Raw genomic sequence first — 16,913 nt, forward strand, 5'->3', positions numbered from 1 at the left:
TTAGCTTTTTATAAAAAGTTATACCAACTACTTAAACAGTTAAAATGCTACTAACATTTAGCTTTTAGTATTTTATGAAAAATTATATTAACTACTTAAACAGCTAAATGCTACTATTAAAACAGTTAACAGCTATTAAAATAGCTAATTTTACTAAATAATTTATTTTAGTTGGATTTTATTTTAAAATTTATGGATCATTTAGCTTAAAAATCCCTGGAAATTAATAAAGAAAAAAATTGTGTTAATTAATTTCTCTATTATGATTAAAAAATTATTTATTTTCCATCAAATAGGTTGTTGTGGAAGAGGATCAACCTAGATGTTAATAGTCCAAAGACATTAACTTGTGTGACTAGGCCAAGCATCATTTGCATTATAATTATGAAAAAGAAAAACTTACCTATACTCAGTATATGAATTCACGTATATATTATATCAATCACAATTAATGTTTTGATTTAAATAAAAGTAATTGTGGCTATACACTAAAAAAAAAAGATAAAACAGTAATATTCTTTAAAAAAAATTTTAATTGACTTGGTATATGAGACCATCGATATAGTGGGGGTAGACAAGAAATTTGCATTAAAAAGCTAGTGGTTGTGAGGTTAGTTTCATTAATTCCAGTTTAAGTTTGTACATGACTTACGCTTCCTTATACGATCGTTTTGATTCGCGTGTCACAACTCACAAGATTAGGGTGGGAATAGCACATCAAATACACTAAATTGAGAGATAAGCTGTTGGTGATTTAAGCGAGTTCACCATATTCTGCTCTTTGATTGGATTGTGACATTTACCATTTTCATTGAAACATGTTGGACTTACTCATTGGTAAAGGACTCCTTGCCTTTGGTCCTACAAACGTGCCCCTTATTAATTGCTTATGGGAAGTAAACTTTAGGGTTAATTTTTTTTTTAAACAAATTTTGATGGGTTTCATTTTTCGTGTGAGAGTAATTATTTTTTGATTTTTTTTATTTAATATTAAGTGGAATCACGTGTTAGTTTTTATATATGTATTATTCTTTTTTTTTTTTTGAGAAAAACAAATTATTTATATAGAAATTCAAAGATTTTTAAATGAAGAAAAATTTTTGTTTATAACCATTGGTCCAACCAGAACCCTCTCCTAGGGTTTTCTTGCTTTATGCGTGACTAAATGTCTTGCTGAGTGCGTGAATTTCTTAGTGACTAACTAGTTAATGTGGTATATGTTATTATGGGCCTAATACATATATAAATTTTTTACTCAGAAGTTTAGCTGATTCTCCTTACAACCCTTGAATTTTTTGGAATTCGATTATGGTTTTATACTTTTATATTTCAGTAATAAATGTCTCTCTCTAAAATGAAAATTCAATTAGTTAATTCTGCACTTTTATATTTCATTTTAGCAAGGAACGTAGTTACTAATGAAATGTAAAAGTACAAGGTTATTGATTGAATCTCGCAAAGTTCAGAAGCCACGAACAGGATCAGCTAAAAATTTAGGATCAAATTTATACATTGATCCGTTGTTTTGTGTAATGCATGCACTACATACACCATCAGTGGCCTAATCACTCTTGTTTGAACTTTGTTATTTTAATCTTGTGACACCCTTAATTTTTTTTGATTCATTAAACAATTCAATATATAAAATTACACCTATTAAATAGTTAAATTTATAAAATCATTTTATTGAGTACTTCAATTTGTATAATTAGATCAATTAAATACATATTAAATAGTTGAAAAATATTTATTGTTCTAAAAGTTATGCTAATTACACATCAAATCAATATTTTGCATAAAGAACTAAAAAACCATAAATATTAGTGTTATTAGTATGGAATGTTATCAAAATTTACAAATTCAAGTTCATGATAGAGTATTCACAAAGTTTAGGATGTCGTAAGATGAAAATTGCGAAGTTTAAGGGTAAAGTTATGTATGCAGGTCAACAATATGAGTAATTAATTAAGAGTCTAATGCATAATTTTGATCATGTACTTTCGGTAATTATACTGCACTGTCATATTTCAATAATAACACACTTTTATATTTCATTAATAACTATATATGCCCTTCGATAAAATAAAATGCGAAAGTGCATGGTCATGATTGCACCATCGCAAAGTTATTTCATTTTGATAAATGATATATTTATTACTAAAACGTGAAAAAGCAGTGTCATGATTGAACCTCTGCAAAATTTAGAGAATTAAAAGAAGAATCGGTCAAAATATAAGATCAAATTTATAAGCGATTATTAATTAAGAGACAATTTCCTTTTTCCATCCAAAAATCATAATGATCAATAATAAACATTTAATGATTTTATTTCCCTTCAAAACTAATAATTATATTTGCCACCTAATTATCCCTCTAAAATTATATTCCCATTGTTCTCTTTATTTGGAGAAAATTTCAATTTAGAGTGTTCTTTTAATAAAAGAAATTTTACTTGAAATAAAAACTTTGAAAATGATGCAATTGAAGAAAGTATAAAATAACCTCACTTGATCTGAGTCTGCATTAATTTTGCACAACTAATTGTGCACAAGTATAAAATACCATCATCATTTGGATTGTTATCGTATTATCATACGGAGCACCCAATTTCCATGCTAAATGCAAGGTTTGAAGATATTCCTTCTCTCCCAATTTGGCTGACTCAAATTCAGATGTTGTATTTTTCACATATTGCAAATTACAGATTTGTAGATCTTCTCTCAAGTTTAGAGTACGGAGTTCATCAAGCCCACCGCTATGCTTTGAGATGCCATTATCCTTTGCCAGTACAAACATTGGCAAATTCTGAAGTGAAGTCGGTTGACCAAGCCCACATGTCATACTAGTCAAACTCACACATTCTGTAATGGAGAGTTTCCTGAGGTTTACCAACTTTTTCATATGGTTTGGCAACTGCTTAAGCCTTTTACACTTCGTTAGATTTAGAGTTAATAGTTTTTGTAGTTTTGTTATGCTATCAGGAAGGACCTCAATGCCATTATTTTGAGAAAGATCAAGATACCTTATGTGTTTCAGTTTGTTAATGGAAGGAGGCACTCTCTCAATTGCCAAATTGCACAAATACAACACTCTTATTCGTCTTAAACTAGAAAACATTACGTCCAACTGTTCTTCTTTGATCTCATTTATCATTGACCTATTGAATAATAGCAAGGTTCGCACCTTGCTTGCATGAGGTAAGACACTTTTCAGTCGTTCCCATAAGAGAACTTCAGAATCAATGGATAAATGCCGGGTTCTTTCTTTCACATTATGACAATCTGCATATGATTTTAATTGAGTAATCTCCTCTCCAGCTACCACCATAGCCAGATCAGTCATCAAATCTTGCATTTTACATTTTATTATATTACCCAAAGAATCTTCTTCTACATCTTGAAAGAAAGACCTCAATAAAAGATTTTCAAAGTATTGTAAACCTATATCTTCAAGACTTTGCTTTGGATCTGATGCTTTAATATACCCTTGTGCCACCAAGCGATGCACCAAGAGCCTCGCATCAATCCCAATGTCTTTTGGATATAAACTACAATAAACAAAGCAACATTTTAAATGCGAGGGCAGGTTTTTATAACTCAACGTAAGAGTTGGTAAAATACTAGCATCTTCTTCATCTATATTTGCTAGTTCTTTATCTTTGAAGGATCGCCAATCAGATATTGTATTTTTAATATACTGTTGGGAAAATCGCTATTTTTCCGCCCTTCGGACCGGCTTCAAGCAGGAATAAATGAGAAAATAAAATAATAACTGAGAAATTAAAGAGAACACGATAATTTAACGTGAAAAACCACGACCGTTGTCAAACGACAATCAAGAAAAATATTCACTATGCGGCAAATTGTTACAACCACAATTACAAAATATTTTTCTACCCGACACCCTCAAAACACCCCAAATATTTTATACTCCAAGGGATTCCAAAAGACTCCCTGATATAAAACACGTTCAAGTGTTTTTGGTGTGTTTGGAAAGCTAAACATTAGCTTCCTTTTATAACCAAACCACCTACACTCAAATCTCAATCTTCCCGATGTGGAATTGAGTAAAAGTTAATTTTATATTATTTTTTTTTCTTTTATTTTCAACGTTCAACAAAGGAGGCTAACAATCTCCACCTTGAAAATAAAATAAAAAAAAAACACAACATTGTCTGCTACCGACAATCATAATTCTTATCGTCAAGAATTATCATACTCCACCATAAAAGAGTATCGCCACTTGGAACCATTTTACCGACTCCAAGAATTTTCCATCGGCCATGTCGAATCCCGCTAATAGTTTATGGTGCAACCCTCCTGTTGACTTTTCCGAGAGTTCATTAGCCATCGACATATTTTTTCCACCACACACTTTGCATCAACTGTCAACCAATGCCGTGCGCATTTCCGTGGACCAGCTACCAATAATCCGTCCTCTTTCATGGCATCTCAACGGGTAGCAATCATGCCATGAGGACATACATCTCTCAATTACAGAGAGATCACATCATCTCCTTCACCACAGGAGATCACATTGGCAGCAACGACGTTAGAGCTTCTAGCCGAATCATCTCCACCATTTGGGCAATCCTTCCTCACGTGTCCAGTTTGACCACAAACCCAGCAGACAACCTTCCTCTTTCCGGAGCTTTTATTCTTTTTCTTGGTACCGACAAATAAAGCTGAATCCTCATATGATTTATTTTTCATTTCATTCAGTCTTCTCTCCTCAGTAAGGAGCTTACTAACCACATCCGCATACACCACTTCCTTACTACCATATTTCAAAACAGGTTTCATGTGCTCATATGTCGAAGGAAGTGACAGGATGAGTCGGAGAGCTTTATCTTCATCTTCGGTTTGCACTCCAAGAGTTTCTAATTCAGAGACGATGCCATTAAGAACACTCAGATGATCTGACAGCTTTGTACCTTCCGCCATTTTCAACGTATGAAATTGCTCCTTCAAATATAACCTGTTGGATATATTTTTGCCCTGGTACAATTCTTCCAGTTTCTCCCACAACTCCTTTGTCGTGGACAATCCAAGCACATTAGCAAGAACATTTTTTGCTAGACACATGCGAATTTGACTTGCCGCTTTGATATCCAGCTCCTCCCATTCTTCATCGCTAATCTTGGATTTTTCTGAGTCTCCACTACTACTGTCTTTTCCTGAATTCTTTCCGCTGACTGGTTTACCCTTCAAAACCTTATACAGTCCAGACTGAATCAACATGTCTTTGACTTGCACTTGCCACAGTGCAAAATTCATTCTCCCGTCAAATTTCTCAATCTCACATCTCATAGCCGACATGCTTACTTGTGCTTATAACAGTGAACCCAATAATTATTGAAGTAAACCGATTCGGCAATACCCAGGAAAGATCACAATGATCTCCTAGACAATATTACCATTCCACGTAAAATCTCAGTTGGACGGAGGGGTCACAAGTGGTCCCACTTAAAATCCGGCCTTCTAGACAGAAGTTACGTGCACGGTATATTATCAGAATAGAATAACTTCAATAATTATCGTCAGGACATTCACCACCGATACTCAAGCACACCAAAGCAAAGCTCCACCCGCTTCAAGACTTCCAAAACTCCACCTGCTTTTAAAATAAAATAATTTCTAATAACAGTATTTCTGATGTGGAAGATCAGACTAATGTAACACCCCTTCCCGGTCCACCCGTTAACCCGAATGAACCGAGCCGAGACGCTACAATCTGGTTGCACTTATATCTTGTCATGCTGATAGCATACTGTATGCAAAATATGAATATAAACACTCCCAATTACACTCTAAACTTCCAACATCTCCAAGAATCATCATAACACAATAACCCTTTATATAAATATCTTTATATAATTATATAAATCCTCAAAAGCATTTAATATCTAGCAATTAATTTCATTCAGAATCTATATCAAGTTATCATGACCTAATCATATCAACTATAGTAAACTATTTCATCTTCAATCATTTCATAAATATTATTCTTATCATCAACTACTTACACCAAAATAATTACATGTTTCACTTATTTTACAATCACATAAGCTCTAACAATAAAAGAATTATACATGCCATAACTCTTAATACATGCCATAAATCTTAATTCTACATCTCTCAATCTACTATGGCCAAATTAAGCACTTCTGCTTTGATAGTACTCCTCAAGTCTTCAAGTAACAACCACGATCTTCAACCTGCGCGTGATAAAAATCGACGCGCTGAGTATAAAACTCAGTGGTTCTTATACTTTACATACTAAACAAAGTGCGATGGTAACTAACTTCAAATACCAATATCATAAAGCATTGATACTCATAAAATCAGTAAATTTTAACATGAATGTCTCTTTGTAGCAACGAATAAACTTCTAACTCATAAACATAATTAATCTACTTCTCTCATAACTCCTTTACATGAACCTTATATTACACATTATGGTACCATCATGGTCTTACCTGCTGTTCATTGTGTTGTCTGCATGAAATCAATAAATACGTAAGAATACATAACAGTATATGTTCATTGTCTTACTTGCTATTCATTCTGCTGTATGACTTATGCCCTTTTAGTCACATCATATAAGTTATGATTAATAACAACTCATGACTGTATGGCTTCTTAAGAATTACATAACTAAACTTGTGAGCATATATAACATTATACTTTCATAATCTTACCTGATGTTCTTTATGCTGTATGAACTCTGCAACTTTGATTAAACTCAGTGAATATCACAATGAATGAAGAAACGTATAAGCACATACATATGTGGAAATAAATATACATTTACTCGCATATGGAATGTAAGCACACATATCATGATACTGTCATGTTTCACTTGATGATCTTTCTTGCTGTATAGTATACTGTATGATTCATGCAATGTTATGTCAAGATATCTGTATGGCTCCATAAGGTTATAGTGAAACCGAAGTGATAAGATAAACTGTATGAATACTGTAGGCTATAGGCCCCGAACCGGATTCGCCTATGCCACTGTATGATCTAGTGAGATACTGTCCGCTTTGGTGCCCCTAACCGGATTTGCACCGCACGGTTTAATCATATCCACTCAACGGCCTGTAGCCGGAGTTCCAAACTGTATGAGGCGCAGATCTGCTATCCTATGTCGCGACATAGCCTTATCTACATGGTTTCTACCTAACCTCAATGGAGCTTAAGATTAGCATGTCAACAATGTAACACAATAGCACATAAATGGTTTCATAACGTCATCGTTCATCATTTTGATTTGATTTCACATCATATGAATGCTTGTATGTTGTTTTAATCCATGTTCTTATGTTGTATTTTTGTTGTAAAATGATTGGATGCATGCATGTTGAGCAAAGGAATGTGATTACATAGCAATTGAAAGGCAAAAGAGTGTCACAGCACAAGTCGCGACCGCGTATGTGAAAGTCGCGAGCGCGACTTGTGCATCCTGAGAGTCAGTGTGTTTCTGGCTGAAGTCGCGACCGCGCAGCACAAGTCGCGAGCGCGAGATGAAGTCGCGAGCGCGCTTGTGTGATTCGCGAGCGCGAGATGCGCACACTGAGAGTCAGAGAGTTTCTGGCCAAAGTCGCGACCACGCATGTGATCCTCGCGAGCGCGAGTTGTGCAATTGAGAGTCAGAGAGCTACCTGACTCAAGTCGCGACCGCGCAATGGGAAGTCGCGAGCGCGACGTGCTTTCCAGCATGCGCGAGCGCGCGACGTGATTCTGTGCAGTCTGTATTCTTTTGGCCATAACTCTCAATATCCAACTTCAAATTGAATGATTCAAAAACCCACGTAAAGCTAACACATAGAGAAACAAATAACTCTTCTATGACACTTCCTAATTCCATCATTGAATAAGGTCAAAATCAAGATGAAGTTGCTGGTAAAATTTCCCGCAAACTCTGTTTCCACTTCATATATTCATCCCCTGTTTTCACTTCCTTCCCACTTCTTTCATTCAACAATAATCAACACATGATCTCATGAACAACACTCCCTACAATTTTTCATGCAAAGAACATGGGAAATAACAAGAGATATCAAACCTTGGTTTCAAAAAGCTGGGACTCTGTTTTAGCTTCTCTTTTCTGCAACTTTTGAACTTTCTTCTCCTATACACAAGAATTCTCATAACTCATCTCCAATATAACTCAATGAAATAGGAAATAACATCACACTTCAAGGAATTTTACTTACTTGCAGTTGACTTAATGCTTAACTATGTTTGAAGAGTGAAAGGAAAAGAGCGGGACAAGTAAGAGGAGAATGATAAACATGAAAATAGAAACTTGAACTGATAAGAACAGGTAGTCTCTAGAAGACGTGAGTTGGCTGTGTAACATAGCTAATTGGTACCTCAAGTATACAAAGGCTACAACTTCATACCCAAGCTGTATGTTTTGATGCAAACAAGTCCAAACTTTACATTCACATAAGTCCACTTATACTCTCATTCTACCCCAACAAGATTTGATTCAACCCAACTCAACTTACTTCTATGAAATGACTCAACTCAACTCACTAGGATGTTACAACTAAGCCGCAACCACAGAGCATACTTATAATTACAAGAAATTATTTTAACACTAAAAGCTCCGCCTAACAACTAGGCTCTGATACCACTTGTTGGGAAAATCGCTATTTTTCCGCCCTTCGGACCGGCTTCAAGCAGGAATAAATGAGAAAATAAAATAATAACTAAGAAATTAAAGAGAACACGATAATTTAACGTGAAAAACCACGACCGTTGTCAAACGACAATCAAGAAAAATATTCACTATGCGGCAAATTGTTACAACCACAATTACAAAATATTTTTCTACCCGACACCCTCAAAACACCCCAAATATTTTATACTCCAAGGGATTCCAAAAGACTCCCTGATATAAAACACGTTCAAGTGTTTTTGGTGTGTTTGGAAAGCTAAACATTAGCTTCCTTTTATAACCAAACCACCTACACTCAAATCTCAATCTCCCCGATGTGGAATTGAGTAAAAGTTAATTTTATATTATTTTTTTTTCTTTTATTTTCAACGTTCAACAAAGGAGGCTAACAATCTCCACCTTGAAAATAAAATAAAAAAAAAACACAACATTGTCTGCTACCGACAATCATAATTCTTATCGTCAAGAATTATCATACTCCACCATAAAAGAGTATCGCCACTTGGAACCACTTTACCGACTCCAAGAATTTTCCATCGGCCATGTCGAATCCCGCTAATAGTTTATGGTGCAACCCTCCTGTTGACTTTTCCGAGAGTTCATTAGCCATCGACATATTTTTTCCACCACACACTTTGCATCAACTGTCAACCAATGCCGTGCGCATTTCCGTGGACCAGCTACCAATAATCCGTCCTCTTTCATGGCATCTCAACGGGTAGCAATCATGCCATGAGGACATACATCTCTCAATTACAGAGAGATCACATCATCTCCTTCACCACAGGAGATCACATTGGCAGCAACGACGTTAGAGCTTCTAGCCGAATCATCTCCACCATTCGGGCAATCCTTCCTCACGTGTCCAGTTTGACCACAAACCCAGCAGACAACCTTCCTCTTTCCGGAGCTTTTATTCTTTTTCTTGGTACTGACAAATAAAGCTGAATCCTCATATGATTTATTTTTCATTTCATTCAGTCTTCTCTCCTCAGTAAGGAGCTTACTAACCACATCCGCATACACCACTTCCTTACTACCATATTTCAAAACAGGTTTCATGTGCTCATATGTCGAAGGAAGTGACAGGATGAGTCGGAGAGCTTTATCTTCATCTTCGGTTTGCACTCCAAGAGTTTCTAATTCAGAGACGATGCCATTAAGAACACTCAGATGATCTGACAGCTTTGTACCTTCCGCCATTTTCAACGTATGAAATTGCTCCTTCAAATATAACCTGTTGGATATATTTTTGCCCTGGTACAATTCTTCCAGTTTCTCCCACAACTCCTTTGTCGTGGACAATCCAAGCACATTAGCAAGAACATTTTTTGCTAGACACATGCGAATTTGACTTGCCGCTTTGATATCCAGCTCCTCCCATTCTTCATCGCTAATCTTGGATTTTTCTGAGTCTCCACTACTACTGTCTTTTCCTGAATTCTTTCCGCTGACTGGTTTACCCTTCAAAACCTTATACAGTCCAGACTGAATCAACACGTCTTTGACTTGCACTTGCCACAGTGCAAAATTCATTCTCCCGTCAAATTTCTCAATCTCACATCTCATAGCCGACATGCTTACTTGTGCTTATAACAGTGAACCCAATAATTAGTGAAGTAAACCGATTCGGCAATACCCAGGAAAGATCACAATGATCTCCTAGACAATATTACCATTCCACGTAAAATCTCAGTTGGACGGAGGGGTCACAAGTGGTCCCACTTAAAATCCGGCCTTCTAGACAGAAGTTACGTGCACGGTATATTATCAGAATAGAATAACTTCAATAATTATCGTCAGGACATTCACCACCGATACTCAAGCACACCAAAGCAAAGCTCCACCCGCTTCAAGACTTCCAAAACTCCACCTGCTTTTAAAATAAAATAATTTCTAACAACAGTATTTCTGATGTGGAAGATCAGACTAAGCCGCAACCACAGAGCATACTTATAATTACAAGAAATTATTTTAACACTAAAAGCTCCGCCTAACAACTAGGCTCTGATACCACTTGTTGGGAAAATCGCTATTTTTCCGCCCCTCGGACCGGCTTCAAGCAGGAATAAATGAGAAAATAAAATAATAACTGAGAAATTAAAGAGAACACGATAATTTAACGTGGAAAACTCCCCAAGTAGAGAAAAACCACGGCCGTTGTCAAACGACAATCAAGAAAAATATTCGCTATGCGGCAAATTATTACAACCACAATTACAAAATATTTTTATACCCGACACCCTCAAAACACCCCAAATATTTTATACTCCAAGGGATTCCAAAAGACTCCCTAATATAAAACACGTTCAAGTGTTTTTGGTGTGTTTGGAAAGCTAAACATTAGCTTCATTTTATAACCAAACCACCTACCCTCAAATCTCAATCTCCCCGATGTGGGATTGAGCAAAAGTTAATTTTATATTATTTTTTTTTTCTTTTATTTTCAACATTCAACAAAGGAGGCTAACATATACAATAGCCGTCCTATTGCTCTTATAGCTAAAGGAACCCCAGCACATTTGGCTACAATCTCCCTTCCAACTAACTCATGTTCTTGGGTTTCCACTTTCCCTTGTTTGAAGGCCATTTGTTTGAACAAAGACCAAGATTCCTCCTCACTTAGACTTCGTAATTCATAAGTTAAATTTGATCTAATTCTGTATGCAACAGTTCGAAGACGTGTGGTCACTATTGTTCTACTTCCACTTGCACCTCCAATTAACAAATCCCTCAAGCGAAACCATTTTTCATAGTTCTCATTCCATACGTCATCCAACACTAGCAAATATTTTTTGCCGTTTAATTTTTCATGGTGAAGATTTTTCAAGGTATCCATTTCACAAATTTTTACAGGTTTTTCACCAAGAATAGATTCTATAATCTTTTAAACTATTGCTTTGACATCAAAATTATCAGAAATGCATACCCATAATTTTAGTTCAAAATACACTTTCTCATCGTTAAAGACGAGTTGAGCTAGTGTTGTCTTCCATAGACCTCTAATGCCCACTATAGAAACAATCAGCACATTTTCCGAGACCAGTGGATCTAGTTTTGTCTCCCCTTCTGACGTATTTCCATCAAAATTGGAAGACAAAAGAAACTGTATCATTTCATCTTTGTCATCTCCTCTGCCAATGACTATTTCAGGTAAAGAGGAGTGAATCTGGTCTGTTCCATCATGAATGTTCATAAAATCTATATTTTCATGACGATTAGAATCTAAGTGAAACTTCCTATTTTCAGCAATCGCATTTAATTTCCTTCTAATTTTCTTAATCTTATAAGCCATTTTAACACTATAAGGAAATTTGCGTACCTCCTCTGTGGAGAAGTCATCCAATAAATCATCCGCATCGTAAAATGCTTGTTTGAGTGAATCAACCCAAACTCTAACTTGATGACTCTGAGAGTACTGCTCCTCTGCATCAATAAGCACACCTTGGACTGTTAAAACTGTCTCCTCGAGTTTGTTGAACTCTTCTTTAGTACGCCACCACAGCTTAGCCTCTTTAATGGCTGGCAAAACCAGCTTTGAAGCTACCTTTGTTACAAGGTTGGACAGGAATGCTTCTGCCATTGCTTCTAACAGTAGAGTGGAAAGCAATTGGAAAGTTAGAAGGCACAATTTTGAGAGTGTGAAGGTTGGATATGTAATGGCATTATTTATAACAAAAAAAATGAATAATTAATGAAAAGTCACAATTTATTCTTTTTGCATTTGCTGAATGGAGAATATAGCAAAAGGGAAAAACGTAGACGAAGAAGAGAAGAGCATATGATATTTTATTCCTTTTTTTGCTTTGAGAATCAAATTCCAACAGTGGCTAATGATCATAGATAGCAAAGTGAGGTATTCATGACCTTTAAACTGGGTAATATATAGTAAGCTTATGCAAGAAGATAATCAATTCAGTGGCGGTGGATGGATCAATATCAATTATGAGAAATCCACCGATCTACATGTGTAGTCTACGATGCACGAAGATTTAAGTAAAAAAAAAGGTTCTGGTACCGTGTTAGATTCGATTATTTTTTTTATTTGATTAATTTCGGATATTTCGATGACATTTTAAGAATTCTTCAATCACTTCTTGCACACTTGTAAAAGTTTATAAAATTTTTAAATAAATTTATTAGCAAAAATTTTAAATTGTAGTCAAAAATATAATTAGATAAATATTATATACTTAAAATAAAAAATTATAACATATATAAGAACAAAAAAAAAAAAATCTTAAATCATTATGTAGGGTTTATAACATATATAAGAACACTTAAAGAATCAGACACAGAATAAGAATCATCTGCAAGGCTGTAACAAGCAGTTTCCATCTTTTGGGCAGACCTATGCTCCTCTTCATGAACTGAAGTTGCAGGTGACACCTCACCCATAGAAACATAAGCATTTTCACCATTAGAATGAACGAATTCATTGGATAGCGATACATGTAATGACTTTTTCTCCTCAGGAGAAACACGAGCACTTTCGTGAGTGGAATCAATGAATTCACCAGGTTTTGATGCATGGAGTGGTTCTTTCTCTTCAGGAGCAATTAACTCCAAACCCTCGGGTATATTGGACTTCTCCAATACTGTATTTTCTTCTGTGCTCAAATCAGAGATTTTATTTGTTGAAATATCATCAATTTTTCCTGGACCTGGTGTGCCCAAATCATATGTCAAACATCGTTGATGTTTCCTGGATCAGAGTCAAATGCTGTCCCCTCAAGGGAACCCATGGGAGTTGCAGTAGTTGATTGATTTACAAAGTGGTGTCCACTCAACGTATTACTGGGCTGATTCCTCACATCAAAATCACTGGGCTCTGCAAATGACTGCTTTATGGGATCCAACGTCCATGATCTGCCTCAATACCAATCATAGATTTAATATAGGTACCAACAACAGCATTTCCTATTATAGCCACTGCTTGAGCCTCACATATTACGGGATCAACTATAGGAGGAATAATATCTTGAACAACATCGCAAAACTTTTTCATGCTCGCGCCCACAGTGTGCCCCTGGTTTTCAACATATCTAACAGTATTCTGTAAAAGAAGCAGCTCTCGCACAGGGGAATTGCAAAATCAAGTTTGAGGATCTGATATATGCAGGAATGCACTTACCAAGAACATAATCTACAATTGTGATGCAAGGATGTTGATGTATATTTATGTGTATGAGTGAGTGTATTCACTCATTCATGTAAACGTGAGCAGATACTTCTCAAGAAGAACAGCTAAAACAAGTGGAAAACGCTTATATCCAGGAGATAAAAGAATGATAAAATAAAAAAATAAAAAAAAAAAGAAAAGAGAAGAATGATATCTGGCTCACAATGCTATCCACTTCCTGGCACATTGTTTCAAACCTCTGATAAATGTTCCCAACCCAGGCAATACCTTTAGATTTTAACTCCATTATAAATATGTATTACGCTCAAGAAAATTGAGCAGAACCCGCTTAGAGAACAAGATACAAATTCCAAGTTCAGGACAACAATTTTAACCTGCACAAGAACAACTTTAGGCTAAATGAAAGAAAGAAATTTTTTAATAATTTTGAAAGTGGAAGAATTTCTCTGTGCACAAGAATTTTTTTTCTTGAAAATTGAAATATTTAAAACATATAAATTCTCAGAATCTGTCTTCTAGTTAAAAATTTAAAACCACAACATAACAATCAAAATAGAGTGTGTTGGATATCAGTGCACTGATAAACTCCAAGATTGATTAATAATTTATAACACCAAATAATAATAACGGGAAAGGCAAACAAAATAATACTATCACAAAACATCAAATAAAATTATATTAATAAGAAGCAAACTTTCACAAAACTTAAGAAAAGAATTACTTACTTGCTTGTTGGGCACATATAACACAAATGAACTAGTCTATTTATACTAGTGAAAAGGTGGTGGAGATCTAAAAAATCTTAGACTAATAATTATTTTTTATTTTAGTATCTAGATCTTTCTCTAATAATATCTAAATTTTTTCTTTCTAATTAATTTTACCACAAATGATATAGATTTTTATTTTGGAAGATTCTAGGCACCAATTATTAAATCCTAGCAAACTAGTTATCTAGAAAATTCTAGCTTATGACAAAGAAGTAGGTGATGAATTTTCTAAATTAATCGGTGATATCAATAGATAGTTGGTTTAATTTGCATTCTCTTCAGTCACTTTATGCAGTTGGCCTCATCAGTACCACATGCATGCATACATACATACATGAAAATCAAAATCATCAATCCATACGAGATGACTCAAAACTCTTCTTTTTTTTTTTCTTGAAAATAAAATTTCCCTCTTTATGCATCCATTATACTGTATAACATAAAAGAACACAAAAGGCAATCACATAATAAAGCTTAACATAAAAGAGGGCAGTAGGAATATATAAAAAAAATACAGTCTTCCAACAAAAGGTAGAGAATGAAACTCAACTGATAAACCATACAATTAGCATCTATAACCCAACACATTAAGAGGAAGATTACTGGGAAAGATAAGAGTAAATTACCGGAAATTACGGGTGGGCAGTGATGATCATCGCTGGAAAGCTTGGCATAGCTAACTCAAACAGCGGGGTTTTGATAGAGAGGAAGAGACGGAGGAGGTTTTGGAACGAAGAGGATTTAAAAATAGGGTATTATGGCTGTTTCTGGCTTGTAATTTCCTAATCATTACTGGGTGTTATCGATGTTTTGTTCCTAAAACTATTAGGCGTTTCACGAACGGTTCGTCGTTCATTATCTCAGTTCATAATAATTCTCCCTCGAATTATGTCACCTTTTTTCTCACGTGTCGTTCAGACCTGAGTTTGGAGTTCATGACTACCCTACCCTACCGGTTTAGAAGTGTTTTTTTTTTTTTTTTTTTTTTTTTTTTTTGACGAATCAAACCCTTTAATTTGCAGAAGTTATCTCTAAATTTAACCATGTTTTGCCTGTCAAGCTGATCGATATGGTTCGAATTATCACTTTGACCTATGGATAAGTAAGTTTCGATTTTAACTGAATATTCAAACTGAACCGATGCTATTTAGTTTGATTGAGTTTGACTTATCAATAAAATTAATTCGATTTGATTAATTACAAATGTAAGTTTTAATTTTTAATTTTGACTCGGTATTCTATAAATTGAATAGACCAAATAACCATAAAATTAGAGGTTAATCAATTCAAATTAGAAAATCGAACTTCTCAATCAATTTGATTTGATTTTTCTAACTAAATTATTTTCTTTTAAAAAATAAAAATTGACTTGATTGTTTCGCTTTGGTTCTATTTTTATGAAGAAAATTAAATTTATTTTATTTTTATTTATTTACTCAATTTGATTAATTCGAATTCTATATTTAAATAAATTGGGGCGATTCAATTGAATTGAATGCTCGTCCATTACCTTCATCATGTCCTTGCAAACAATGTTGAGTCCATAAAATTTTTTTCTTAGGGTTAGCAAATGAATGGATCCCTTATTCACTAAGCTAGATGCTGTATACCTGCAAAAGAAAGTAACACCAGGAATATTATCACTTAAATTTGCTTAATTAAGATTCCATTTGTGTTTGAAAAATAATTTATTTTGAAACATATTATTTGATTGACTGGTAGACAAGATTTGGAGAACAATAAGATTGATTTATTATTATTATTATTATTATGAAGGAACCACAAGTCTTTAAGTTGGTGCTGTTACCGCATAAGTTTTTGTTGTTTCTTACTGCTTCAAATGGAGCCACAAGAAAGGCTTTAGTGTGTTTCCAACAAAATTAGTTAGTCCTGTAATTGTTAGTTATTTGAGTAGCTTTTCATAAAACGCTAAAACATTAAATGTCACATGAGTTAACTTTTTATAGAACACTAGTTTAATATCTAAAAGCTAATTCAAATGCTGTGTTATCGAACACTAAAAAATAACGTTTAGCGTTTTTACCGGTTAAAAACAGAGTTGAGCGTTTAAACTAAATATATTATTGTTAAAGTTGACAAATATATAGGGATATATTCCAAAATCTTAGATATATTTCCTATGAGTTGGTTTCTCTCAAGATAGAGTCTTAACTGTACAAACAATAAAGGAGAAAAGAAATGATTGTATATTTTTTCATATCAAAATGATACAAGCAGTAAGGTATTTAAAGCAAATACAACAGATAAGAATTCTTATAACTAAGGGAAACACAATTTGAATAAATCAT

The 16,913-nt window shown here is 34.4% G+C and overlaps 1 protein-coding gene and 1 long non-coding RNA gene across 2 annotated transcripts; both read right to left on the bottom strand.

Moving 5' to 3' along the window:
• Nucleotides 1-2,523: 2,523 nt before the first annotated feature.
• On the bottom strand, nt 2,524-4,350 carry LOC105639221 (putative disease resistance protein RGA3). The gene is made up of 2 exons (XM_089724455.1): nt 4,262-4,350; nt 2,524-3,547 (listed from the first exon to the last, which is right to left on the bottom strand). Exons 1-2 carry the CDS (start codon nt 4,348-4,350, stop codon nt 2,524-2,526), a joined length of 1,113 nt encoding a protein of 370 aa, XP_089580581.1.
• Nucleotides 4,351-12,911: 8,561 nt separating this feature from the next.
• Nucleotides 12,912-15,498, bottom strand: LOC110010067 (uncharacterized). The gene is made up of 2 exons (XR_002284978.3): nt 15,231-15,498; nt 12,912-14,208 (listed from the first exon to the last, which is right to left on the bottom strand). It is a non-coding gene; the product is annotated as an uncharacterized LOC110010067 (long non-coding RNA).
• Nucleotides 15,499-16,913: the final 1,415 nt, after the last annotated feature.

The sequence above is a fragment of the Jatropha curcas genome, chromosome 7 (assembly GCF_041381405.1).
Source record: "Jatropha curcas cultivar XTBG-Jc1 chromosome 7, XTBG_Jcur_1.0, whole genome shotgun sequence".
NCBI classification, from domain to species: Eukaryota; Viridiplantae; Streptophyta; class Magnoliopsida; order Malpighiales; family Euphorbiaceae; genus Jatropha; species Jatropha curcas.

What these genes read in the sequence shown, in the direction of transcription:
- LOC105639221 (XM_089724455.1), bottom strand. Translation starts at nt 4,350, where the DNA reads ATGGCTAATGAACTCTCGGAAAAGTCAACAGGAGGGTTGCACCATAAA. An exon ending in GCCGATGGAAAATTCTTGGA is followed by an intron (nt 3,548 to 4,261) that starts GTCGGTAAAATG and finishes TGTTTATTGTAG; the next exon opens with TTTATATCCAAAAGACATTG.